General features: G+C 58.3%; 3 protein-coding genes across 11 annotated transcripts in view; 1 reads left to right on the top strand and 2 right to left on the bottom strand.

Moving 5' to 3' along the window:
* DNAJC11 (DnaJ heat shock protein family (Hsp40) member C11) overlaps positions 1-6,849 on the top strand; it is a 46,869-nt gene extending 40,020 nt beyond the window's left edge. For 4 of the 6 annotated variants that reach the window (XR_004974083.1, XR_004974080.1, XR_004974081.1 and 1 more), the window contains 6 exons: positions 2,595-2,750; positions 3,837-3,906; positions 4,326-4,383; positions 4,512-4,654; positions 5,715-5,960; positions 6,339-6,849. Coding sequence is in view for 2 of the 6 variants with exons in the window: in XM_036350069.1 (XP_036205962.1) it covers positions 2,595-2,750; positions 3,837-3,906; positions 4,326-4,383; positions 4,512-4,654; positions 5,831-5,960; positions 6,339-6,364 (583 nt within the window). In the remaining 4 variants the exon portion in view is untranslated. Of the gene's footprint in view, positions 1-2,594; positions 2,751-3,836; positions 3,907-4,325; positions 4,384-4,511; positions 4,655-5,039; positions 5,300-5,714; positions 5,961-6,338 lie in introns of those variants that run through there. The other 2 variants (XM_036350069.1, XM_036350070.1) reach the window with 2 other exon arrangements.
* Positions 6,850-8,292: 1,443 nt separating this feature from the next.
* THAP3 (THAP domain containing 3) lies at positions 8,293-14,704 on the bottom strand. Of its 4 annotated transcripts, none has more exons than XM_036351748.1 (5): positions 14,574-14,704; positions 12,237-12,429; positions 9,927-10,007; positions 9,579-9,683; positions 8,293-9,295 (listed from the first exon to the last, which is right to left on the bottom strand). In XM_036351748.1, the coding sequence occupies exons 1-5, from the start codon at positions 14,645-14,647 to the stop codon at positions 9,035-9,037; spliced, it is 714 nt and encodes a 237-aa protein (XP_036207641.1). In that variant the 5' UTR covers positions 14,648-14,704; the 3' UTR covers positions 8,293-9,034. The 4 variants fall into 4 exon arrangements, with proteins under 4 accessions (XP_036207641.1, XP_036207642.1, XP_036207643.1 ...); XM_036351749.1 differs by having other exon boundaries at positions 9,927-10,004; XM_036351750.1 differs by having other exon boundaries at positions 9,927-9,989.
* Positions 14,705-15,393: 689 nt separating this feature from the next.
* On the bottom strand, positions 15,394-23,184 carry PHF13 (PHD finger protein 13). The gene is made up of 4 exons (XM_036351375.1): positions 22,755-23,184; positions 20,446-20,547; positions 18,315-18,849; positions 15,394-17,901 (listed from the first exon to the last, which is right to left on the bottom strand). Exons 1-4 carry the CDS (start codon positions 22,791-22,793, stop codon positions 17,675-17,677), a joined length of 903 nt encoding a protein of 300 aa, XP_036207268.1. The 5' UTR covers positions 22,794-23,184; the 3' UTR covers positions 15,394-17,674.
* Between the last annotated feature and the right edge of the window lie 730 nt (positions 23,185-23,914).

The following is a 23,914-nucleotide window of genomic DNA, read 5'->3' as shown; positions in this document are numbered from 1 at the left end:
AGACTTCTCTTTTGTTGTTAATCCTCACATATTTTCATTGACTTTTTTTTTTTTAGAGAGACTGGAAGGGAGGGAGGGAGACACATCGATGTGAGAGAGATGTCCATGCTGTCTGCGTCAGTCGTGTGCTTTCGGTTGCTGTGCAGCATCACGTTGTGTAGATGTCTGCAGCCGGTTTGTCCATCAGTTTAGAGATATTTCCATTGGCTCAATGATGAGCATCGACCTATGAACCAGGAGGTCACGGTTTGATTCCCCGTCAAGGGCACATGCCCGGACTCCGGGCTCCATCCCTAGTGTTGTGGGGTGTGCAGGAGGCAGCCAATCAATGATTCTCTCTCATCGTTGATGTTTCTCTCTCTCCCTTCCTCTCTGAAATCAATACAAATATATATTTTTTAAAAAGACGTTTCCATTGTTTACAGTTTTTGATGACTACAAAGCCCATATAGGCATTCACGCGTAGGTTTTGTATGAACAGTGAGTTTTGATTTCTCGTGGGTGAACAGGCCTCTGGGAGGTGTGCGCTTACTTTACACCAGAGTGCCAGCCTCTTCCGAAGCGGAGGTTTTACTTTACTTTCCCAGCAGCAGCACGAGCGTTCCAGTTGTTCCGCTTCCTCACTAGCCTTTGGATACGGTCTGAATTTTGCCTATTTGAGTTGGGTGTATAGGTATATCCTGTTATGGGGTTTTTTGTGGGGCTTTTTAAATATCTTTTTATTGATTTCAGAGAGGAAGGGGGGGAGAGAGAGAGAGAGAGAGAGAGAGAGAGAGAGAGAGAGGAAGAGAGGATCATCGATTGGCTGCCCCCTACTGGAGATCAAGGCTGCAACCCAGGCACGTGCCCTTGACTGGAATCAAACCCTTCAGTCCACAGGCCGACCGACGCTCTGTCCCCTGAGCCACACCAGCCAGGGCTCCTGTTAGGGTTTTGATTTTCCTAATATCTAACGATGGTGAGCTGAGCATCTTTTCATGTGCATATTTGCCATCCGTGTATCTTTCTTTAATCTTCATTGTTGAAAGTATTACAGATGTTCCCTTTTTCCCCCACTGACCCTCTCTAGACCCCCCACCCCTGCCCCAGGCCAGTGAAGTCTGTTTAAACCCTTTGTCTGGTTTCTTATTGGGTTGTCTGGGTTATTTTTGAGTTTTGAGTGTTCTTTTTCTGGAGCTACTTTTAGTTTTGAAGGGTGTTGTCCTGGACATAGAATTCAGGGTATTCTCTCAGCGCTCGAAAGGGATGTTCTGCTTGTCTCCTGGCCTCCGTGTCTCTGATGGAACTCGTTCACCATTGGGACCTGCGTATAATATCTGTTTTTCTGGCTCCTGCACTTTTGTTTTGCTTCGGTTTTTCAGCAGTTTGACTGCCATGTACTCACTGCGGCTTTGTTGTGTCTCTGCTGCTTGGGCTTTGGTAAACCCTATGCATTTGTAAGCTTAGGTGCGCCATCAGATTTGGTATTTTTAGGCCATTAGGTCTTCAAATGCTTATTCCTGCCTCGTTCTCTCTGCTCTCTGAGCCCTAATCGCTTGTGTATTAGATCTCTCTCTCTTTTTTTTAAGAGAGTGGAAGGGAGGGGAAGAGAGAGAGAAAGATCCACATTGATTGGTTGCCTCCTGCCCGTGCCCCAACAGGGGCTGAGGATCAAGCCTGCAACTGAGGTATGTGCCTTTGACCGGAATCAAACCTGCGACCCTTCCGTCCGCAGGCCAGTGCTCTATCCACTGAGCCACACCGGCGAGAGCTGTATCAGGTCTCCTGCTGTTCCCGGCGGATTCCTGAGGCTCTGCCCATTTGGCTTCAGTCCTTTCTCTCTTTGTTCCGCCCACTGAATAGTTTCTGTTGGTCCATTTACAAGGACGCTGGCTCTTCTCCTCAACTGGAGTCCGCTGTTGGGCCCAGGAGCCGCCCAATGAATGTGGATGCTGTGAGCGTAGTTAAAACTTAAACCCTCACCTGTGCCCGAGCTGGTTTGGCTCAGTGGATAGAGCGGCGGCCTGTAGACTGCAGGGTCTCAGGTCCACTTCCACTCAAGGGCCGTGTGCGGGAGGCAACCAGTTTTAGCCAGTCAGATGGTACAGGTGGGAGGTGCCCTTAGGCTGAAAGCTGGGGGACAGGAAACCGGCCCCATTCTCCCAGCGCCAGCCTCTTTTGCCCTCTCGTACCTGACCGTCTACCTGAGGGATGATCGGCCCAGTGAGAGCTGCTCAGCTGTTGCTGGAAGCAGAACCTCCTTAGCTTGCTCACTTCAGGTGCCTGCACACACTCAGACCAGTGGACTGAGGACTGAGATGTGGCACTGTCCCCAGGACACCGGGAGGAGTGTCCACTCCTGCCTCTTAAGGCCACACCTGCTCTGGTCAAGCGTTAGTCTGTGGCTTTGCCCTTGAGGTCAGCAGGCGCTGGCTTCCTTCTGTCACATCCACCAAGTCCCGCAGCTAAGCTTTGGACTGGGGTCCAGCACAGGAGAGGAGTTCCTCCCACCTGGCGTTCGGGGGTCTCAGAGGCTCTCTCCCTGGGGCTGAAACCCCGTACCTTCCCTGGAAACCTGACTCACCTTCCATGTGCTGTTTTGTTTTTGTTTTCAGGTTGAACAGGGCCAGTCAGACTTACTTCTTCCCTATTCATTTGACGGATCAGCTTCTTCCCAGCGCCGTGTTCTACGCCACCGTGGGGCCCCTCGTGGTCTACTTCGCTATGCACCGTCTCATCATCAAGCCATACCTCAGGGCTCAGAAGGAGAGGTGAGTTCCACGTGTGTCACGGGGACGCCACTAAACAACTCTGTGCCTCAGTTTCCTCGGCTTTCCAATGGAGATGATACTAATAGGACCCACCCCACATTTCTATCAGGAAAAGTATTTAATATGTGCAAAATGCTTAGCATGGGTCCAAAATAAGTCGTCAGTAAGTGTTAGCTATTCTAGAAGTGCTGTTCTTATCCTTTGTCATTCATTCCTACTTTCAGAAAGGACTAGATCAGCCGTGGGCAAGCTACGGCCCGCGGGCCGGATCCGGCCCGTTCGGCTGTTCTATCCGGCCCGCGGAGCCGAAAGAGTGGAGGGTTCTCTTGCTCTCCCCTCCGCTCCTTCACCAGCAGCCGTGTTAACATGTATTAGTTCACACAAACACTCCATCCATGCTTTTGTTCCGGCTCTCCGGTCCAGTTTAAGGACCCATTGTGGCCCTCGAGTCAAAAAGTTTGCCCACCCCTGGACTAGATGGTTTACAAAATTGTTGAGACTTTAAACCAGGGGTTGGGAACGTCTAGCCCGCAGGCCATGCAAGGCCCTCAAAATCATTTGGTCTGGCCTGCCGAGGCTTTAAGGGTGCCTTCATCAGGGAGGTCAGGGTCCTGACTTCCCAGGAGGCTTGAGGCTGAAACAGCATGTGCTGGGTCGAGGCTTCTAATGGGACAGGTGTGTGCTGCCCGGGGCCCCTGAGCGTGGCCGAGGGGAGCGTGTATGTATGGATCTGAAGGCGTGCGCGCGTCCTTCCCAGAACGTCATGTGCTAATCCCCGAAGGTTGGCGTCTCCTGTGACGCACCTGCTCTGACCTCCCACATCCCTGAGTCACTTCAGCTGAGTCTTCTCTCCACGGGGACTGGCAGTGGGTTTCCCGTCCGCTCCGGCGAGGAGGCGGGGAGCCATCCAGGGACACGGTGAAAGCTGCACGGGCCTCTGACAAACAGATTTGCCTGAGATTGTCTTGGAAATATTTTTAAAGTTCTAGGACTAGGAATGCAATAAGATCACAGACTGTTTGCTGGGCACAGGTCCAACGAGGGGTAACACCACGCTAATGTGTGGCTGTGTTTTTGTCACATAAGGGAATTGGAAAAGCAAAGGGAAAACACAGCTACCGACATCCTGCAGAAGAAGCAAGAGGCAGAAGCTGCGGTGAGTGCCGTCGGTCCCCCGACGTCCTTTTGCTCTGTGTGCTCTGAGCGCTGCGTGCAGCACACACTCTCCTCTGGCCTCCGGGCCCCGGGTCCTTCCCTCAGTCTCAGTCCTCAGGCCTGGGGCTCGGGCTGCTTCCCGCAGCTGCACTCGCACTGCAGTCCTTAGATCGCCACTGGCGTGTGCTTCCGGGAGCTGCAGGCTCAGTTCCCAGGGTGAGACTTGTAGAAGGTGTTGTTTTCACGTGGTGGGTGGTGCCCCCGCTCCCTTCCCCTCACGTGACTTGTTTTACGTGACGTCACAGAGCCGTCCAGGATAAGTGACCGCACTGCTTGGTCCCTGTGGACGGGGGAGGCTGTCTCTGAACAGAGGTGGAGCCCGGCGAGCGCCCTGATGGCCGCCTGCCCCGTTCTTTGCAGGTTCGGTTGATGCAGGAATCTGTCCGAAGAATAATCGAGGCAGAAGAATCCAGAATGGGTGAGAAGGCACGGCCTCTCCTGGGACAGGGTGGGCGAGGGGGATCTCAAAGGAGCACCCCGCTCCTGCAGCCCAGCTGCGGGTGTCAGCGGCCCCTCCCTCCCACACTCTGACTGACCCGTCCTCAGGCCTCATCATCGTCAACGCCTGGTACGGGAAGTTCGTCAACGACAAGAGCAGGAAGAGTGAGAAGGTGAAGGTGATCGACGTGACGGTGCCCCTGCAGTGCCTGGTCAAGGACTCGAAGCTCATCCTCACAGAGGCCTCCAAGGTACAGCACCAGGCCCCACAGGACTCAGACAGAAAGGCTTCTGGGGACAGTGGCCACTGGGAATGGCCATATGGCCATTTCATCGCATCAGAGTCCTGCCCAATCTCATACCCAAGTTATGTCCACGTTGGAGCAATTTACTTCATGCTTTCATCCATCCATTCACTCAGCAAGTGTTTACTAAGCACTTACTATGTGCCAGTCACAATAGCAAACAAAACCCCTCCGCTCCCTGTCAGGGGCGCCCAGCATTTGCGGTCTCCCTCCTTCCCCGGCGCATTACCTTGGCCTTTCCCTCTCCTGAGCTCCAAGGGCCCTTCTGTCACGTGTTTCCTGAGCCTGCAGAGGCCATACCTCTGTGCTTTCTAAATGAGCTTTCTCTTAGAATTTGAAAAACAAAACAAAATGTCCATCCTGCCTTCGTGGAGCTTGCCTGCTGCTCACTGCTCGCCTCGTGCCAGAGGCGTGTGAGGTCACCTCCCACAGCCGAAGCTCACGCTGGAGCCTGGGGTGTGGACAACGGAATTGAATTAAAGTTCAGATTCGCACCCTGGCCTGCGTTGCACAGTGGTTAGGGCATCAGCCTGCACACCGGAGGGTCATGGGTTTGATTCTCGGTCAAGAGCACGGACCTGGGTTGCAGGTTCAATAATTAGTCCTGGTCCTGGTCAGGGTGTGTCATTGGGAGGCAACCAATCGATGTGTCTCTCTCATATTGATGTTCTCTCTCTCTCTCTCTCTCTCTCTCTCCCCCCCTCTCCCTCTCCCCCTTTCCCTCTCCCCCTCTCCCTCTCTCCCTCCCTCTCCCCCCTCCCTCCCACCCTCTCTGAAATCAATGGGAAGGATATCCCCTGGGGAGGATTAACAAAATGCGTATCTCTATAAAGTGCAGGTGCACTCAAGGCCAAGAGCTCGTAGGCCCCTGAGAGGCCTTCCAGTGTGTCTGTCTTGGTGGGGCTTCTGTGACGATAGTGGTGTATTTGGGGGGCGCGGCATGTTGAGAGAGAGGCTAGGACTAAATAGGCAATTTTTTTCAAATTCTCATTTCTTTCTCCTCAAGTGGCCAAGTGTGCGCCTTCCAAGGGAAGAAGGCGCCGCCTGCAGCGGGGGAGCAGGTGGGCATGTGCATTTAGACACCTGTCTCGGGCGCCCCTCGAATCAGGGTCTCTGTTCCAGGCTGGGCTGCCCGGGTTCTACGACCCGTGTGTGGGCGAGGAGAAGAGCCTGAAAGTGCTCTACCAGTTCCGGGGCGTCCTGCACCAGGTGATGGCGCTGGACAGCGAGGCACTCAGAATACCCAAGCAGTGTGAGTAGCTGCCCCGTGGTCGCCGCCCCGTGCAGGGACGGGAGAGGCCCTCCACTACGGCGGGACGGCGGGACTGGGGACATCCATGTGGAGCCACAGCCACCTGCCCGCCCTTTCCGCCTGGGAGCACACGGGCGTGGGCGACTCCCTCGGGCCTGGGATGCGCTGCCCTGGGGGTCAGTCTTTCTCAGGTGGAATTACAGGGAGCGCTTTCCTTGAACTGCAGCTCAGGTGGCAGGGTATGAAGCAAACCCAGCTGCTCCTTTACTTTCCAGAACCATCCGTCGGGCCTCTGGTCTGCTGGTGGCTGCACCCGAGTAGAGGCAGGCTGTGGAAACAGTTGCCTTTGCTGCACTGAGCCTGTCTTTTCTCTTGCAGCTCACAGGATCGATACAGATGGATAAACTGCTTGAGAAAAAGAATTACAGGAGGCTGCGAAGATCTTTTCCTGGGCGTCTACAAATTTGGAAGCAGGGAAACCCAGACGTCACAAGTTTATTTTATATTATTCCTAAGGAGGTGGTACCCTATCAATTATGTGAAGGGACACAGACACCCGGTTTTGTGGGTGCTGCAGGCAGACTGAGGCAGCCCTGCCAGGACCAGAACCTCAGCACAGCCGTGTCTGTTTCCCAAGGATCATGTGCCCGAGGGAAGGGCCCTGGGCCCCGGGCGCCACCCCATCGTTCTTGGTCTGTGAGGAGGCGCCGTGGAACATCTGCCCTCGCACAGGACCGGGACTGCCTTTCCTGCCACCACCCTGACCTGGAAAGGAAGGAAAGACCAGTCTGCAGCCAAGCGAGCATCTGGGTGGTGGACTTGCGGAAACCGCCTTTTCCTGCTGAATATGGAGGAGCGTGGGTTTATAAATCTGCTTTTTATCTGAGAACAAATGCTTGGGAAATTAATTACTCTTCTGTCCTCCCAGAACTTCTCCAATCATTCCACTGGCACCTGGCTTGGGACAGAGCAGTGACCTCTGTCCCCAGACCCATCCCTGTCATGGTCACTTCCTTCCAGGACCCGCCCCCATCCTCGTGGGAAAAGGCGGTGCCCGCCCACCCCATCCCACTCGGCTCAGCCTAACCTGCTGGTGCCCCACACAAGGCGCAGTGTCGGAGTGAAGAGGGTCGGGGGCGAAGGGGAAGCATAGAGGGGCCTAGAGCACCTGCCTCAGACTGCCAAATCCGCTGAGCAGCTCCCAGGCCTGCGCCTCACCCGCTCGGCCAGCAGGTGGCGCGGCTGCTCTGCACACCCCGTCTGGCCCAGCGCCCTCGGGAGAGGCCTTCCTGGGAGTCTGCTCCCCAGACCTCCTTCCTCCCGCGCCTGTTTGGTGTAGGAGCCAGGAAACTGCCGAGCAGCCGGGTCTGGTACCTGTCATGAGAGGCCCGTGGGCGGTGGTTCCGACAGCTTCAGGCTTCACCTGGCGCTGGTACCAGTGGAATTGCTAATAACCCCTCCAGTTTTTACAAACAATTCAGATTGTCCAACCCTGTAATATTTATCTCCATTTAGAAAGTCCTCTGAGCTGCTGCCCTGGTGTGACTCGTGCAATAAGCCTTGCGTTTATCAAGCCTGACTGGACCCACCCCGTTCCCTCCGGGCAGGTGGCTGGCTCCTCTGGGCACCGCCTCTTCCTTCTGCCTGAGGGACTGCAGGAGGCCTCTCCACAATAAACCTTCCTGAACGCGGGAGTGTGCGTGCATCTGTACCCTGTGGAGTGAGCAGAGGGAGGGAGGTGCCCCCTCAAAGGCTGTCCCTCCCTGAGCCTTCACTGTCCAACTCGCGTCCAAGCCTGCGGTGGCCCTGGGAGACACAGCCTGTTTTCCGCACTAGGCGGGGACGGAGGCAGAGGCCAGGGCTAGGGACTCCCTTAGGCGAGGTTGCTTGCTGCTTTTCATTTTTACTAAAACCACCTTTTTTGTAGTCAAAGGTGGTCATGCCCCGCCTGCTCTTCAACGGGAGACAGGAAGTCAGTCTTCACAGCATCACCAAAGTGAGCAGGAGCGAGAACTTCAAACTAGTGCTTGTTTTGATTTTTTAGGTTTAAAAAAAATTTTATTATTGACTTTTAGAGGGGGAGGTAGAGAGAAACATCAATCAATGTGAGAGCGAAACATGGATCTGATGCCTCCCACAGGACCCCTCCCAGGGATCAAACCAGCAACCTTTTGGTGCATGAGACCACGCTTAACCAACTGAGCCACACTGGCCAGGACTATTTTTAATTTGTTTATATATTTTTATTGATTTCAGATAGGCACAGAGAGATAAGAACATCAATTATGAGAATCATAATTGCCTCCTGCATTCTCCCCACTGGGAATGGAGCCCACAACCTGGGCATGTGCCCCACCCAGGAATTGAACTGTGACCTCCCGGTTCATAGGTCAACGCTCAAGCACTGAGCCACACCAGCCGGGCCCAGGACTTTTTTTTAATTTGAGAGAGAGCAACATGGGTTTGTTGTTCCATGGATTTGTGCACTCACTGGTTGCTTCTAGTGTGTGCCCTGATCGGAGATTAAACCCCCAACCTTGGTGTATTGGGATGATGCTCTAACCAACTGAGCACCCCGGCCAGGGCCAGCGTTTGCTTTTCCGTACAGGAGGAAACCCTTTACTGTAGGAAGACACTTGGTCACCTAGTTCCATCAAACCAGGCCGGGAAGAGGCACTCCTTAGAACAGAGGCCGCTGTCAGCCGGAGAGCTGGCTGTCCGGGCAATGGAGGGGCCACTCCTGCCTGAGTCATCTGTCCCCCCTCTGGTGCGGGGTGGGAGTGACCCATGCACTAAGTCCCTCCCCACAGGGGTGTCTGCCACTCTGCTCAGCATGCTGTGGTTCTGAGGACGCTGGCCTGGCTCGTGCGGAATGGACAGCTGGGGCTGTCACCTGGATGACCAAGTTCCTCATGTTCACAGCCCGACGCCACCGAACCACCTGAGGCCGCGCTGGGCTCCTCACCTGCAGGCCTCGCTGCCACTGCCAGCAGCAAGACCGAAAGGCTCGTGGCCAGAGCCTCTGAACCGCGGCCCCAGCGCCCAGGCTCAATGAGAAAGCCGGGCTGCCGGGCTCAGCTCTGCTGCTCTGGCCGGGGCCCTGCCTGGGGGCCTGGCAGCCCAGCTCTGTGGGCTCGCAGGCGGCGGCACAGCCTCCGCATCACCAGCCTCTGGGCCTTCAAGCGCTTCCGGAGCTTTTCGTTTTCCTTCAGGGTCACAAACAGTTTCTTTTTCAGGGCGTCTAAGTCCAAAAGGGCGTAGCTGTGGTCAGATGGCTGTGGGGGGCTGGCCGGCTGAGCAGGGGCCTTAGCTGCTTCTGGTCTACATGGCAGGACCTGGGGACAGTGGGTGGAAGGTAAGCAGGGCCCAGAGGCCACAGCCAGGGGCCTGCAGGCGGCCCTCCAGCAGGAGGGGTAGAAGGGCCTCGGCCTCTTCCCTCAGCTCTCCTGACCCCAAGTCTGCCCACCTGGTGGCTCTTCCTGTCACTGGGAAGGTCTGACGTCAGGGCCACACCCCTGAAGTGGTCAGTCTGGGCACTGGTTCTCCTCATTTTATTTGAAACAAATCCCCTCTTGCCGAGACCAACGTTCCATGTGGTGCCTTGGTGCCTGGCCTTACCTGCCCTACAGGGTCTCTGGCGCTGGGAGGCCGCTGCAGCCCTTCGAGGGCTGTGTCTGTCTTTCTCTCCGGGCCATGCTCCCTGGCCTCCGCTTCTGGGAAGACCTAGAAGCACAGGGCAAGGCTGCAGACAGACTGACTCCAGCACGTGCAGACCGGCCCCCAATGCACGCAGACCGGCCCCTGGCACAGACCGGCCCCCAATGCACGCAGACCGGCCCCTGGCACAGACCGGCCCCCAATGCACGCAGACCGGCCCCTGGCACAGACCGGCCCCCAATGCGCGCAGACCGGCCCCTGACACAAACTGACCCACAGCGCAGACCGGTCCCCAGCGAGCAGACCTACCTTTTCCTTCTCAGAGTCGGCATTCCCACCCTTGCTGGCTGCGTCTGTGTCTTCCCTCACCAGCTGTGAGACAGGCAGCTGCTGTGGACAGTGGCCGATATTGGGCCCCCGTCGGGGTGTAAGAGACCTGCACCCCAAGAACCTCACGCCAGGTGCCAAGCCTCGCGCTGGTCCTCATTCTCCGGCCCATGTTTATCCAAGTATCCGGGGCCTAGAAACCCAACCCACCTCCACCTCCGCCCACTCGTATCTGTTCTCCCAAGATGCTCCCAAACCTTGGCCAGAGGCCTTGTGACGCCAGGGACCTAACTTGTGTCGCCCCAGGGCCTGGATTCTAGGCGAGTAGTAGTGCCTCAAATTTTGCTCAATGAGTGGCAGCCACGTGGTACAGAACATCCCCTTAGTCTGTCCCCAGGCGCTCACAGCTGAGCCGCCCACGGCCAGACCAGCTCCAGGCGGGATACGCATCTCAGTCCCCTACACCCCCAGTGGTTAACTGCAATCCCTTCTGGGGCAAACACGACCACAGGAAAGTGAGCTAACTCCTCTGAGGAGTTGGGGTGCAGTCACTGACAGTGGGCAGTTCCAGTGAAGCCGCTCGGGGACCGGGAGCCCAGCTGCACACCGGGCCACAGTTCATAGCACCGACACCTGAGTGAGGGCAGATCTCATGCTAAGTGTTCTCCCCACAGCTAACTTTTATATATACATAAAATAAAAATAAAAGGCCTCCCGTTACAAAACCACCCAACGTACTAAGCACCTACTTTGTGCCACAATGTTCTTGGTGCTGGGGCTACAGCAGCGAAAGCCGTCCCTGCCCTCAGGGAGCTCGCGATGGAGGGGGAAGACCCCAAACGGAACTGTGCCAAGTGCCAGGAAGCAGGGAGAAGGGAGGAGGGAGTGGGAAGGAGGGACGGGCCAGCAGGGATGGTGGGGACGCTGGGGAGGGCCCTCCTGCAGAACCAGTACTCGGACTTAAGAGGAGGCGGCCGCTCGCGTGGAGTCTGGGGGATCATCGGGCAAAGGAAAGACGTGGCAAAGGCCTGCGGCCTGCTCACAGCTGGCGCCTGCTCCTCCTCACAGCCCGCCATCTCGTTCCCAATAAAATCCAGCTGGCCCGGCTGTCTGTCTGCCTTGTGTTCGTCCCACCATCACTTTCCCTTCCAGGCTGAAGCAGTCCCCCCACCCCACCCCCCGTGGGGCCCACACTCTGGGACTCTGCAAAGCTCACCTCTAGGAGTTACGAAATTCAATGTCCAGCGGTCAGTGAGCTCTCTCCTGAGCCAAACCTGCACACCCCACCCCACCCACCCACCAAGGCGCGTCCACTCCACATCCCATTGGGGCATCCAACTCCACAGGACGAAACGCCTCAGAATCTGGGAACCCCACTCCCAGGGGTTCAGAGAGCTCTCTCCCCCTACCTGGCCACCTCCCTCTCAGCCCATGGGTCTGCACAGTCCATCCACTCGGTCCTCTCCTCACCAACCCACCTGCGGCTCAGGCCATGACGGCACTCACCTGTGACACTGCGGTGGCCTCCAAACCAGCTTCCGGCCACAGGGAGCCTTACAAAGCCACGTCCCTCCCCACCGGCCACCCGAAAAGCAGCCGCCCGTCCCAGCTTGTCACCCTCTGCAATCCTCCCACCAGCCTGAGCCATGCTGCCCTGAGCACAGCCAGGTCCCTTCCACTGCAGGCCTCTGTCCACGCTGCCCAACAACCCCCACCCCCCCACCCCGTGCTCCACCGGCATGGCCCTTTCACCGAGAGCGCTCAGCCAGCACCCGCGGCACCAGCAGGACCTCAAGCGAGCGGTGCTGAATGGCAGCGGCAGCCTCTGGCTCCTTGATCACAGGCGCCCAGGCCCCGGCTGGCTACCAGGAAGAGGTCCGAATGCCGCTCAGCTGCTGCCTCCGCTGGGAAGGTCTTAGGTCTTCGCTGCGCAGCCTGGAGCCGCGTGGGGCCAGGCATACGTGAACCACATAAAGGACCAGGCTCTGGCCACACTCGCCAGTCCCTGCTTCAACAGCCTCCTGGTGTGAGGGGTGACTCGTTTTTAAATCGGCTTTATGTTGGGGATCCCCGAAAACGAAGGACATGGCCATCAGGGTCGGCTGGGCGCCAAGCCCGAGGCTAAGCATGCTGCCCTCACCTCCACTGTCGGCTCCTGTCTCCCTCCTGGGCCTGCGTTACCCTCACCAAAGGCAGCGCCACTGGGCCTTGGATGTCCCTGGAAACCCCACCCCCGTCCCACCCCACTGCGGGGTGGATCCCGCAGGCTGGCTCCGCGGGAGTTGCATTCACCTGCCTGGCGTCCTGGAAGGCGAACTCCGTGGGCACCGCGTTGTGCTTCAGGTTCTTGCGGTTCCCAAAGGCGCTGAAGCACTCGGGGCGGAAGTGCTCCGAGCAGATGACCGTGTGCTGCTTGGGCTGGAAGTTGCCCCGCCCGATGTTCAGCACCCATTCCTTCAGCAGCTCGGGCCGGCTGAACGGGAACCTAAGGGCAGAGGAGGCGGCGGGAGCGAATGAGCGGGCATTCTCACATCATCACAGGGTATTTAGACAACTGGGAAAGTCCAGTCACCGCGCTGTTAAACCACATCCAGTTTCTGGAAGCTTCTTTCACGCTGTCTACAGCATCCTTCGGAAACGTGAGACCATGCACGTGGCCAAAATGCTGTTTCCGAAGCTACGTGGGCCAGGTGAGCCTTCATCCGTCCCCCTGGGAGCCCGCCATGTGCGGGGCCTGCTGGGTGCTGCGGGGAGAGAGTAAGACGCCCGGCCGCGTGCAGCCAACGTTCCAGAACAGAGCAGAGGATAACAGACAGACGTAGACTGTGTGGGAACAGAGGACGCGGTCAGGGGAGGCCACCTGAGAGCTCTCGTTTGAGCCGAGGTTGCGGGGAGCGGGAGCTCACGTGTGGCCATCAGAAGGGAAGGCAAGCGGCAGGCGTGTGCCCAGTGGTTAAAGGAGCGGCCGGAGCAGACTTGGCTGAGACAGAGCAAGCGTGGGACCAAAGCACGTGCGTCTCAGGCAGATGGGGTCCCTGGAGGCTCTGGACGGAGGGTGAGCACCGAGCGCAGCCCGGCTGCAGGAGGGTAGGACTTGAGAGAGAGCTCTTTTGTGGAGAGGTTGGGGGGGAGGGGGGGAGCCAAGAGTCTAAGCGGACCCGGTTGGAGAGTGAACCGAAGGCAACTCCACCCCCAGGCATATACCTGACTGAGGCACAGACACATGCACCAAAAGACTGGTCCCAGCAGAAATGCTGAGCCGTGTGGCGGCCAAAACACAGAGGCACCCAATGCCCTTCAGTAGAACAGGTTAATTCTGGCTCCTGCAGTCAGTGGAATACGACGCAGCAGTGAACTGACTGAGCACGACTCACAACTGTGGACAAACCAAGGGTGTTCTATGGAGACTCCCAGGGCGATCTGATCATAAATTCCGAACTGGGCAGGTCCTGCTGGGTAGTCACGCCCCCAGCGTGTAATTTCTTTAGGAAAAGGTTTATCTTTGCCTTGTCCTTCGTTTTGATGCATCTAGTTCGCACACCTTGTTAACGATCCTGCAATCTAATCCCCCCTTGCTTTCTCCCACCCGCATGTAATCTTTACATTCCCTCCTTAATTTCAAACGCATAAAAGAAACCTGGAAACCTATAAAGTCCTCTAAAGGTTTGGACATTTTTTAAAATATATTTTATTATTTACAGAGAGGAAGGGAGAGGGATAGAGTTAGAAACATCGGTCAACTGCCTCCTGCACCCCACCCCACCCCCCCACACTCCCACACTGGGGATGTGCCCGAAACCAAGGTACATGCCCTTGGCCAGAATCGAACCCGGGACCCTCCAGTCGCCAGGCCGACGCTCTATCCAGTGAGCCAAACCAGCCAGGGCGGTTTGGACATTTCTTACGGGGACATAAACATAATGGTGAAAAAGAAAAACAAACAAGCAAGCAAGCAAACAGAGCTCTGGCCGGTGTAGCTCAGCTGATTGGGCGTGTTCGGTGCACCCAGAGGTCGGCGGTTGGATTCGTCAGGGCACGCGCGGGTTGCAAGCCTCCCGGAGTTTAGCAGGTGCGGGGGGGGGGGGGGGGGGGCGCGGCATGCCCCGGGGAGAGCGCAGCTGGGCACTTGTTACGGGGTTTAAAAGCCGGGCTGGAGGTCCTCAGGGAGGGTCAATAGGATACGCATCAGCTTCAGGCTGATGTGCCAACATGAGGCTTATTCCGACCTACACCTGTCCTCCGGCGTGGCTGGCCCGGCCCTAACTGGAGTTCGCATTGAGAAGTGCGCGCCATGGCTCCTCAGCGCCCTTGGAGCGGGGAGGCGGCACCCTGCGCTCCTCCGGCTCGGCGCCCGCTCCGCGGTCCGGGCTGAGCCGCCCGTCCCAGCGCCGCCACCTTCCCCCGCCCGCCCGCCCGCAGGAGGCTGCGCCCTCGGGCGGTTACTCAGCCCTCCTCCCCCCGTTCCCACGCGCCCGGCGGCCCCGGCGGCGCGGACACCCGGGCCGTGACCCCGCCCGTCCCGGTCCCCCCGCTGCCAGGCCTCGGGCTCCCGCGGGGGCGCAGCCAGTTGGCCCGGGCGAGGCGGGCCGGGCAGCCAGGACCCGCGCCCCCGGCGCCCGCGGCCCTCACCGGTGGAAGGTGAGCTGCTTCCTGCGGTTGCTGTAGCGGTTGCAGCACTGCCGGGCCGCGCACGACTTCGGCATCTCCGGACTCCAGGCCCCGCGCCCCTAACAAAGATGGCGGCGGCGGGCCGGGTGTGGGTGGCTGGGGGCGGGGCCGGGCCGGGAGGGGCGGGGCCAACGGGAGGGGCGGGGCCAACGGGAGAACCTGGCGGGCCTGGGCTGCTCGGTGGCCCGCATCTTGCGTTGTCGGAGTCTGGCGGGCTTCCCCTCCGGTGAAACCCCGACTCGCTGAGGCCCGTCGCCCTCACCCCGTTTGGGGCCCCTTAAATTTTACACCCACCAGCAGCCTTAGACAACTGGAAACAAAGGCTCGATGCCCAGCCTGGCCAGCATTTTGAAGACTGAGATGCTTACTAGATTTGGGCTGCTCGAATGTCACTGCAGGTACTAGTTGGTCCCAAATTAGAGTAGCAGATAGAGCTGGCAGAACAGGCTCAGGCACTGCGGGCGCCAGGTGTTAAGGGCCCGAATGTGCACCCCCAGATCCCAGTCCTGCTTAGGGAACCCAAGGCTGCAGCTTTCACAAAGCCGGTTAGCCACTCACTGGGGTTTAAACTCAATTTGATGAAGAAATTGTGAGCTGCTCATGTCTATTTACACTGTGGTTTCTGGAGAATTTACTAGCAAAGGACGCTGCCGGCTGAGGGCATTTTCCATCCCGCTAAAGCAAACTCTTAACTTCCCAAGTCTTGTAATCGTGGTTTGGGGAAGTGATGATGAAACACAATTGTCCTTCAGCACAGAACAAAAACACCTGAAGCTAGACATCAACCTCAAAGTAGCAATATCTTTATTTACAAAATATACAGTTTCACAGAAACAGCTTCGCTTTTTACACAAACTTTACAATTACACAGAACCATGTAAACGATGTTAAGTGTCTGGCCTGGCCAAAGCCAATGGGAGGGACCTGCTTTTGGGGTGACATCTCTCCCTCCTCACCTCATCAGCCACCAACCAAGAGCCCTAGCTGGGCCATGCCTAATTTGCATAAAGCTGATTGCAGCTGCCAGCTCAATCAACACAACATACAAAAAAAAAACGAGGTGTCTTGACTTCTTAGACACCACCCACAGGGATGCACCTGTTAAAAGAACCAAAGGGAAATAAGAAACAGAAATTGAGATGAATGCCGAAGCCTTCCAGGAGCCACCCCGCACTGATCCTTCGAAGAGCAGATCGCAGTCGCCAGCGTTGGCTGTTCCACTGTAAAATCACAGGTACTCTTAAGTGCACCTTTAAAACTGTGAGGCGTTATTTTTAAAGAAACAAGAAACACTTTGGAACTTTGGCTATTCTCATGGTGAAGACACTGGACAGGCAATGTCCTGGGGCAGATCTTTGGCAAATTCCTCTCCCAACTTCTCCTGCACACTTGCCCTCGCCAGAGTCAGAGCCAGCTGTCTGGGGAGGAGGCTGTTTCTGAGCCAGCTTACCATTTCTCTCCACTGCACAACTTCTCCTTTGGGGATCTTGACAACAAACTGGGATTCAGAAACTATGCCTATTTTTGTGTTAATAAAAGCAACAGAATTCAAAACAAAACAAAACAAAAGGCAGTTGGCTTGTCAAGCATGAATGGTACCAGGACAAAATATGGGCTCTGATTAGCCTACAGTTCAGCGCTGGGTGCTTCAGTGAGAATGTGGAGGGGGCCCGCGGGTGGCCCTGCACAGGGATGCCACCAGGGGAAGCCCCTGCGGGAGACGGGTCCATCCTGCTGTAAACAAATGCGACCGACCTGGGCATTCTTCCCTTTTCACGCTTTTACAAGAAACAATGTTTATGAAAACACAGGCATCGATTTACAAAAAAAAACAAAACAAAAAGAAAAACACCAATTTTCGAGAACCAGTATTTGAACTGCTGAGAGCCATGTCAATTTGGGACAGCGCTGAAGCCCTCCTCCCGTGGGGCCCAAGGACCACCAGTGTCCCAGGGCACAGTGGCCTGGAGCAGAGCCCACAGGTGTCCCCAAGTCCAGATCCGAGGACTCTGCACAGCTCCCCGGTATAGACCCAGAGGCCAACGTTACCATGCCGCTCACTCACCAACTCAAATCACAAGACTTCAAGTCCTAACCTCGGCCTGTGGAACCAGCAGGCCAACCTGTCTGAGGGGACACTAAGAATCACCCGTGGGAGAGGCCCTCCTCCCAGTTCTCCTTTACCCATTACCCACTCCCCAGTGACTGCCTAACCTTTACGCTGCTACTGAAATAATGTGGGGAGTAGAGAGAAGAAGGAACCTAAGTGCCCTCCCTCAGAAACGCCTTGCCTGGGCACTCACAGGCCCCCCATACACCAACTGGAGAGAGAGGGCACCCAGGCAAACACCTGCCAATACTTTTGGCTATATCGTGCAAAAAGACAGTTTTTACATCGTGCAAAACGGGAAACTGGGTTATGAACACGGGCCACTTCAATCTCCCAACCAACCCTCTTTCTACAGAGAAGTGGCCACACACAACCCCTTTCAACAAACAGAAGAAAAACTAGGGACCATTAGCTCGCCCCCAGCCCCTGGCTCCTCTCAGAGTGAGGCGAGGAGTCCAATGGGCAAGGAGGGCGGACCACTAAGGGAGGGGCAGCTCTGATGGTTGCTGTACAGACACTTATGGTAAAAGACACACTCAAGAAAACATTTGCACGTATGGCTGTTCGTTAACAGGCCGGGGAACAGTGGTCCCCAACGCGGAAGCAGGAGTAACAGCACTTGTTCCAATCGGAGGGAGTTGGTCAACGAGAGCAAGGATTCACAACTACCCGGACCCTCATCGTCAGCTGACCACCCCCTGCCCCGGGTGCTGAGTCCGCCTCCGCTGCAGAGATCACAGCTCTAGCAGCAGCTGTGGCCTCAGGACTTTATTCAGTCACCGGCTACGTACACTTCACACCGTGGACAGCCTGTCCTTTTGCTTAGGCACCTGAATGGCAGGGGTCTGCCTGCATCAGAGCTGAGAGTTCTGTGCTCAACTAAGAAAGGGGCCAGAAAGCCCACCGTCCCGTCCCTTCTGGTTCCTCGCCCCGTCTCCTCACTCGCCAGCAGTCAGTCCAGAAACAGCTTCCGGGAGCCCATCCGGGAGCGGCTGGAGCGGCGGATGTCGAACTTGGAGTCCCGGCACTTTTGGCAGACAAACACTTCCGGCACGTTGGATTTCCGGATTTTGGCACAGGACAGGTGAATCCAAGTATGGCACTCGTTACACTCTATCATCGGGCGGCCGGCAAATGGCTTCATGCAGAAGCAGGTGACGAGGTCCCACGAGTCATCGTCTGGAAGAGAGGAACACGTCAGAGGAAGGAAAAGGCATCTCCTGACCCCTCCCCACCAGGAGAGCTGCCCTCCACGGGGACAAGCAACAGAACCAGAACCCAACTTCCACTCACGGTGCCACCTCCCTCCCTGAGCGCATGGTAAGTGCACAGAAAGGGCACCCAGACTGTGGTCCCAGAGGTCACGGTGACGTGTGCACTCACGAGCCGCACTATCTGTATATTTCGAGGTCAGGCTCTCAGCTGTCTCTAGCGGCGATCACCCCCTCCCTAAGCACCGCGCCCACCTTCCTGCACCCACCTCCCTGGAGACGGTGGGCGCCCTGAGGCAGGATCCTCCCTGAGACACCGGCTGACAATCGCTCTCTTCTGACCACAGCCAAGAGCGTGGCCGTCGTCCCGGGACCACTCACCTGAATCCACCATGATGTCCTCGTCATTGCCAGTGCTGTCCTCGTCGCGGAACACCACCTGCTTCCCCTGCCGGACGATAGTCCGCTTGCCTTCAGTCTTTATTTCTTTGACCTGATCAGGTGACACGGTGGCACAGGAGCCGCTGGACGGAGTGTCGGAGTCCCAGCCCGAGCAGGGATCGCCAGGGGCCGGGGGCATGCCCTGCAGGGTGGGACTCGTGGGGGTCTCCACGTACGGATCGGCGGCTTCCAGCTTCAGCAAGCTGCCCATGTACCCCTCCTTCCCGGGCACCTCGCTGTCCCTGCGCTTCCTCCTCTTCTTCTTCTTCAGCTTGTCGGTCTTCTTTCTGTCGAGCAGGAAGTTACTGGGCTTGGCGCACTGCAAGAGGCTGGGCTGCAGGTGGCTAAAGCAGCGGTCGGAGACTGGCAGGGGCACCGCGGACGAGATGTCATTGAAGCCAGCGTCCCAGCCGTCGCTGTCAACGGTGCCTGCGGTGCTGTTGGCAGGGCTGGGGCTGCTCCTCAAAGGGAGTTGCTGAAAGGACAGAGGCAAAGGTTCCAGTTACTTCCACGGTCCGGACGAGCTGGCCCCACAGAGATCTCCCAGGCACCCGGCAGGGCCAGGCCGCAGCTCTCACAGCCTCCGGCTCCCAGCTCTCCTCAGCACTGCTCTTTAGGACCAATGGCATTTGTGTTTCAGTGTGACCTTCCAGACAATGTGCCCCAGGAGAGGGGACCTCCTGTCCTGGAGGGACCCTCAGGAACCTGGCTGGGGCTTGGTGGACCGACAGGAGGGAAGACCCGCTCTCCAGCCCAGGATCCTTCCCTGACTGGAACCTCTCCCTCCCTCTGTCCTCCCTCAGGATGCCTTTTTTAATTAAGTGAGTTTAAATTAGTTTTGAGAATTTCCCAGTACATTTTTTTAAAACTGGAGATATCCCAAAGTATTGCAAAAATTAAAGTGGGTAATTATTGCCCCAAAGCAGCGAGTGAGCTACACTCTAGTTCCTTCAGACCATTCGAGCATTTTATTTGCAAATAATGGCCACATTCTGAGTGGCACAAAGCAGGCATGATCCCGAGATGGCGATGCAAAGGATAAACCATTGCTGGGACCTGGGAGTACCGGGGTCCCTTCTTTTTAGCTTCGGTCAGTATGAACGAGGCTCTGAAGTTTGAGGACCATGGCAGTGCTGGTCCACAGTTCTGCCCATTTATCAGCGGGGGGGGGGGGGGTAAATCCCTGAAATCCCACAGGATTTGGGCCGAAGTCCCCGCAGATTCTGTATGGGATGCACACAGCAACCAGGAAGCTGCTCGCCAGACTCCACCGTTCATTGGCCTGTGACCCAGGGCAAGGCGTTCCCCACCCATGCCCACGTCCTAGCTTTAAAATAGGGACAAATAATTTCACCTACCTCGTGCTGTAAGAGCCAAAACCAGTGCCTGGCCATAGTCAGCACTCAATAAATACTGGCCATTAAGAGCAGGCAGACAGTAAAGAATAGGGAGTATGGGCAATATTGTAATAGCCGCGTATGGTATCAGGTGAGTACTGGAAACAGCAGGGGGAACACTTTGTCAAGAATATATGCCTTAACCGGTGTGGCTCAGTGGATAGAGCTTCAGCCTGCAGACTCAAGGGTCCCAGGTTCGATTCCGGTCAAGGGCATGTACCTCGGTTGCGGGCACATCCCTGGTGGGGAGTGCGCAGGGGGCAGCTGATCGATGTTTCTCTCTCATTGATGTTTCTAACTCTCTATCCCCCTCCCTTCCTCTCTGTAAAAAATTAATAATATATTTTTTTTAAAAAAAGAGTATGACTGACTGTCCATTCACTATGCTGTACACCTGGAACTAATACGATACCATACTGAATGCAAACTGCAATTGAAATATTAAATTACAAAAAAAGAGCAGGCTGATAGCAAATAGCTATTTGCAAGCAAACCTTGAAAGTTTACTAAATCATTTCTAGACAAGCCTGCATTTTATTTTCTACCAGCGTTTGAGGAACCATTTCCCAGACTGGTCTAAGTTTCCAAGGAAGATTTTTGCCCAACTCCTATCTGCAGTCCTCCCACACAAGCCCTGGCTTCCCGCCAGAAAGGTCCCACCAGTGTGAGATTACCTCCTTCGGATAAGGGATGTAGCCGGCATAGGCCAGGACGAAGGTGCAGAACTTGTTGAAATCCTCCACGGTCCTTCGTCTCTTGTACCCGGGGGAGTACTCCTGTGAGCAGGGAGAAGGGGGGTGTTTGAAAGTAGACACTTGTAGGTGGAATCACAAACAAAAGCAAGCAAGCTGGAGCTTTTATTGCTGCCAGCAACTCAAAAACACCTTAGAAACACCACCAGGTAAGCTCAGGTCAAGAAGTAACGCTTTTCAGAAGGTTGAGAGTGGGGGTGTTGTGCCAAGAATTCTGGGAAACTGGCTAGGCGATAAAAGCTTGTCCAAAAACCCATTTCTTAGCGCTCCCAGCATTTTCTGGTTATCTGTTCGCTTCCTCTCCGTGCTAATAACTACTTTTTTGCTACAGGTTTTCCATTTTGAAAATAAGCTGCGGCTGCAGCTGTAACTGAAGCATTGAGTGACTTCAAAAGCCAACGGCTCCCTACCCTTCCCAGCTCACTCAAGCCTGACCCCTCCCCAGCCAGGGCTGCCTGGGGGCCTCCTCCCCGGGGTCCCCCCTGCACAGGCACTTCCTGCTGCTCCCTCTCCTACTCCAGCATCCAGAGGCCAGGCCCCCGAAGGCTGCGCCGCTCCGGCAATAACCAGAACCGTCCCTGCTGGTCTTCCTGCAGCAGAAGATGAAACACTAGGGGTTCTGGCTTTGGAGCTCGGTCCCCATTCAATCTAGAGGTGCCCTCACCGAGAATGAACTTTCTCCTTTTCCTGCTTTCAAAAGGGAAGAGGAGAGCAACTCAAGGAGAAAGAGCCTTTATTGGCTACTGAGCAAAACTCTACTTGGTTCTGGTTTATCGCCTGCGGACCTACTGAGGCTTCCTTTAACCATTTTGTCACCCACCCCAGCCCCCTTCACAGAGCCCGAGGGCCCAGCGCCCTGCTGGGGTGGAAGCGAGGGAGAAAATGGGGTGTGGGCTCGGCCACCCAGGACAGGGCAGAGCGCGGCCGGCACCAGCGCGCCGCCAGCGGGTTTCCTTCCAGGGGCGCCACATTTTCTCAACTTGGTTCCAGCAAACCACCTTCTCCCCCCACCTCTCGGCCCCCGGCCCCGGCCCCGGCCCCGGCCCCGGCCCCGGCCCCCAGCGGCGCGCAGGTTAGCGGAGCGCCGGGCTCGGCGCAGGAAGCGCAGGAGATCCTGCCTCCGCCCCCGGGACCCGCTGGCCGCCCTCCCTCCGGCCGGGTGGGGAGGCGGCAGCCCTCGGCCCTCAAACTCTCGGGAAAAACTTTTATTTCGGCGGGGAACGTGCAGAAGTGGGTCAGGAGCCGCGATGCCGAGTGGCGGTCGGCGGCGCCCTCGGGCGCGGGGCGGAGGGACCTGCGCCGCCCCCACCCCGCCCGCCGCGCCGCCGCCTTTAGGGAAAGCAGATGGCGGTGCGGCCCCCTCCCGCCCGCCCGCGGAAGCCGCCCCCCGCCGGCACTCGGCCCCGGAAGGTGCGGGGCCCATCCCGCGGGGGAGGGGGCGCGAGAAGCCGGCAGAATCGGGGGTCGGGGGATGGCAGGGCCCGCGAACCCCCGAGGCATCAGCGCGGCGGGAGAGCGTACCCAGCGCCGCCTCCCGCGGCCCGACCCGCACCCCGGACCCTGCGGGCCTCGGGAGGGGAGAGGGGACCGCGGCAGGGGCGCCAACCGGGAAAACTGAGGGCCGATCCCCGGAAGGAGGAGTGGGAGGCGGGGCGAGCAAAGCCTGCGGGCGGGGGGCGGGGGCCCCGGAGGGGAATGCGAGCGCGCGGAGGACGGGGGGGGTCGACTCGGGCCCCCGCAGGGGTGGGAACCCCGAAAGACCAGGCTCCCCAGAGCCGGAGGGGGCGGGGGCCGCGCGGGAGTCAGGGGGCGGGGCGCGGGCCACTGGGCCCGGGGGATTAGGGGAGCGGGCGGGGGCGCGCAAAGCCGGGTCCCCGTCTGAGGGGGACCGTGAGCCCCTCCGGAAGGAGGGTGAGGGGGCTCCTCCGAGAAGCGAGAGCGCGGGGCGGCGGCGCTCGGCCCGAGTCCCCGGGGGCGAGGAAGGGGTAAGCGAGGCTGCGGGGCGGGGCCCGGAGCGCAGACAGGTCCCAAGGCTACCGAGGCCCGGGAGGGGTCGCCGCTTACGGCCGCGGAGGGACGCCGAAGCGGGGGCCCCAGTGGGGGGCGGGGCTGGGCGCCGGGGGGCGACGACGGAAAGCTGGGGGAGGGCGGCGCTCGGGTGGCGGGGTCCGGCTCCGGGGAGCGAAGGACGGAGGTGGGGGTGGTCGGAGGGATCCGGGCGCAGCTCTCACCTCTGGGTGGAAGGCGGCGGCGCAGGAGTCGGAGTCCATGTTCAGGGTGGGGGGCGGCGGCTGCGGGAGTGCAGGGGCCGAATGCGGGCTCCGGACCGTGGGCCGCTCGGGGCTGGGGGCTCCGGCGGCCGCGTAGGACCAGGGCGGACCGGGGAGGGGTCGCCCCGGCTAGAGGTGATGGGGGGGCTCGGCGTGTCGCGTCCCAGACTCTGTGCTCCCGGACCAGCGGCTCCACGGCCGAGCAGAGTTCGCGATGCAGCTCCCGCGGCCGGCGCGGCAGGAGAGGCGGGAGAGTCGCTGCGGGGGGCGGCGGCGGCGGCGGCGAGCGGGAACCCGACCGGCTCCCCGACCTGACGCCCAGTTCGGCTCGTGTCTCAGGAGGGAGGGCGGGAGATCCGCGAAGCCTGTCGGGAAATGTAGTCTGAGAGGAACGGGAAGCCGATAGGGAGGGGGGCGCGGGGGCGAGCGCTGGGCATTGTGGGAGTCGTAGTCCCAGGCTCCGCCACTGAGGCGCACAAAGGCCGTCTCGAGGACTCCAAGCCCCATAGAGCTCCGCGGCGCCGCGGAGGCGGTGTCTCCGGGACTGGTGACCGCCGGAGCTGGGGACTGTGCGGGGGCTCGCGCCGGCTGGGTGGTGGGGGAGGGGCCGCGCGGGCGGTAGCGCCTCTGTCTCCGCGGGGGCGGGTGGGGGCGGGGCTGGCGGCCTTGGTCAGGGAGCGCGGCGGCCGACGCCTCCTCCTCCTCCTTTGGGATTAGGGGTTCGTGCTCCTTTGTGGGGCCGGGGTCCCCGCGCGAGAGTGGGGGTGGCGGCGCTGACGTCGGGACCCCCCCGGGCTGGGCTCCCCGCGCGTCCGGCCGGGGAAGCGATCTTGCCTTCGCGGCGGTGGGTTTTCTGGCCGGGTCCTCCGTGCCCCGGGGCCGCGGGGCCGAGACCCTCGTGGTCTCCGGAGGCTCCACTTTGCGGTGTCGGGTTACGGCGTCGAAAGCCCTCCCTGTGTTACCGATGTTTGGGGAGATGTTGGCTTCCCTTCCCTCTTCGCCTGACCGTGGGGCCGCCTGTGTCCCCACTTGGAGTTACTCCCCGAGTGTGATCCTTACGGGCTTATCCTTGAGGAGAGCTGTGGTCGAGTCTTTGGAATTGCCGTCGACTTTGCGTATTG

This window comes from Myotis myotis, unplaced genomic scaffold, assembly GCF_014108235.1.
Source record: "Myotis myotis isolate mMyoMyo1 unplaced genomic scaffold, mMyoMyo1.p scaffold_m19_p_2, whole genome shotgun sequence".
NCBI classification, from domain to species: domain Eukaryota; kingdom Metazoa; phylum Chordata; class Mammalia; order Chiroptera; family Vespertilionidae; genus Myotis; species Myotis myotis.
Note: the sequence above shows the minus strand (reverse complement) of the source record. Positions and strands in the feature narration are given on the sequence as shown.

Bases quoted from the DNA above. Each gene is read 5' to 3' on its own strand.
- THAP3 (XM_036351748.1), bottom strand. From the start codon at position 14,647: ATGCCGAAGTCGTGCGCGGCCCGGCAGTGCTGCAACCGCTACAGCAAC. The intron at 12,430-14,573 runs GTGAGGGCCGCG...CTCTGCCCTTAG, and splicing joins AAGCAGCTCACCTTCCACCG to GTTCCCGTTCAGCCGGCCCG. The intron at 9,296-9,578 runs GTAAGGCCAGGC...CACTGTCCCCAG, and splicing joins CCAGAGACCCTGTAGGGCAG to GTCCTGCCATGTAGACCAGA.
- PHF13 (XM_036351375.1), bottom strand. From the start codon at position 22,793: ATGGACTCCGACTCCTGCGCCGCCGCCTTCCACCCAGAG. The intron at 18,850-20,445 runs GTAATCTCACAC...CTGTCCTTTCAG, and splicing joins ACATCCCTTATCCGAAGGAG to CAACTCCCTTTGAGGAGCAG. The intron at 17,902-18,314 runs GTGAGTGGTCCC...CCTCTCTTCCAG, and splicing joins GGACATCATGGTGGATTCAG to ACGATGACTCGTGGGACCTC.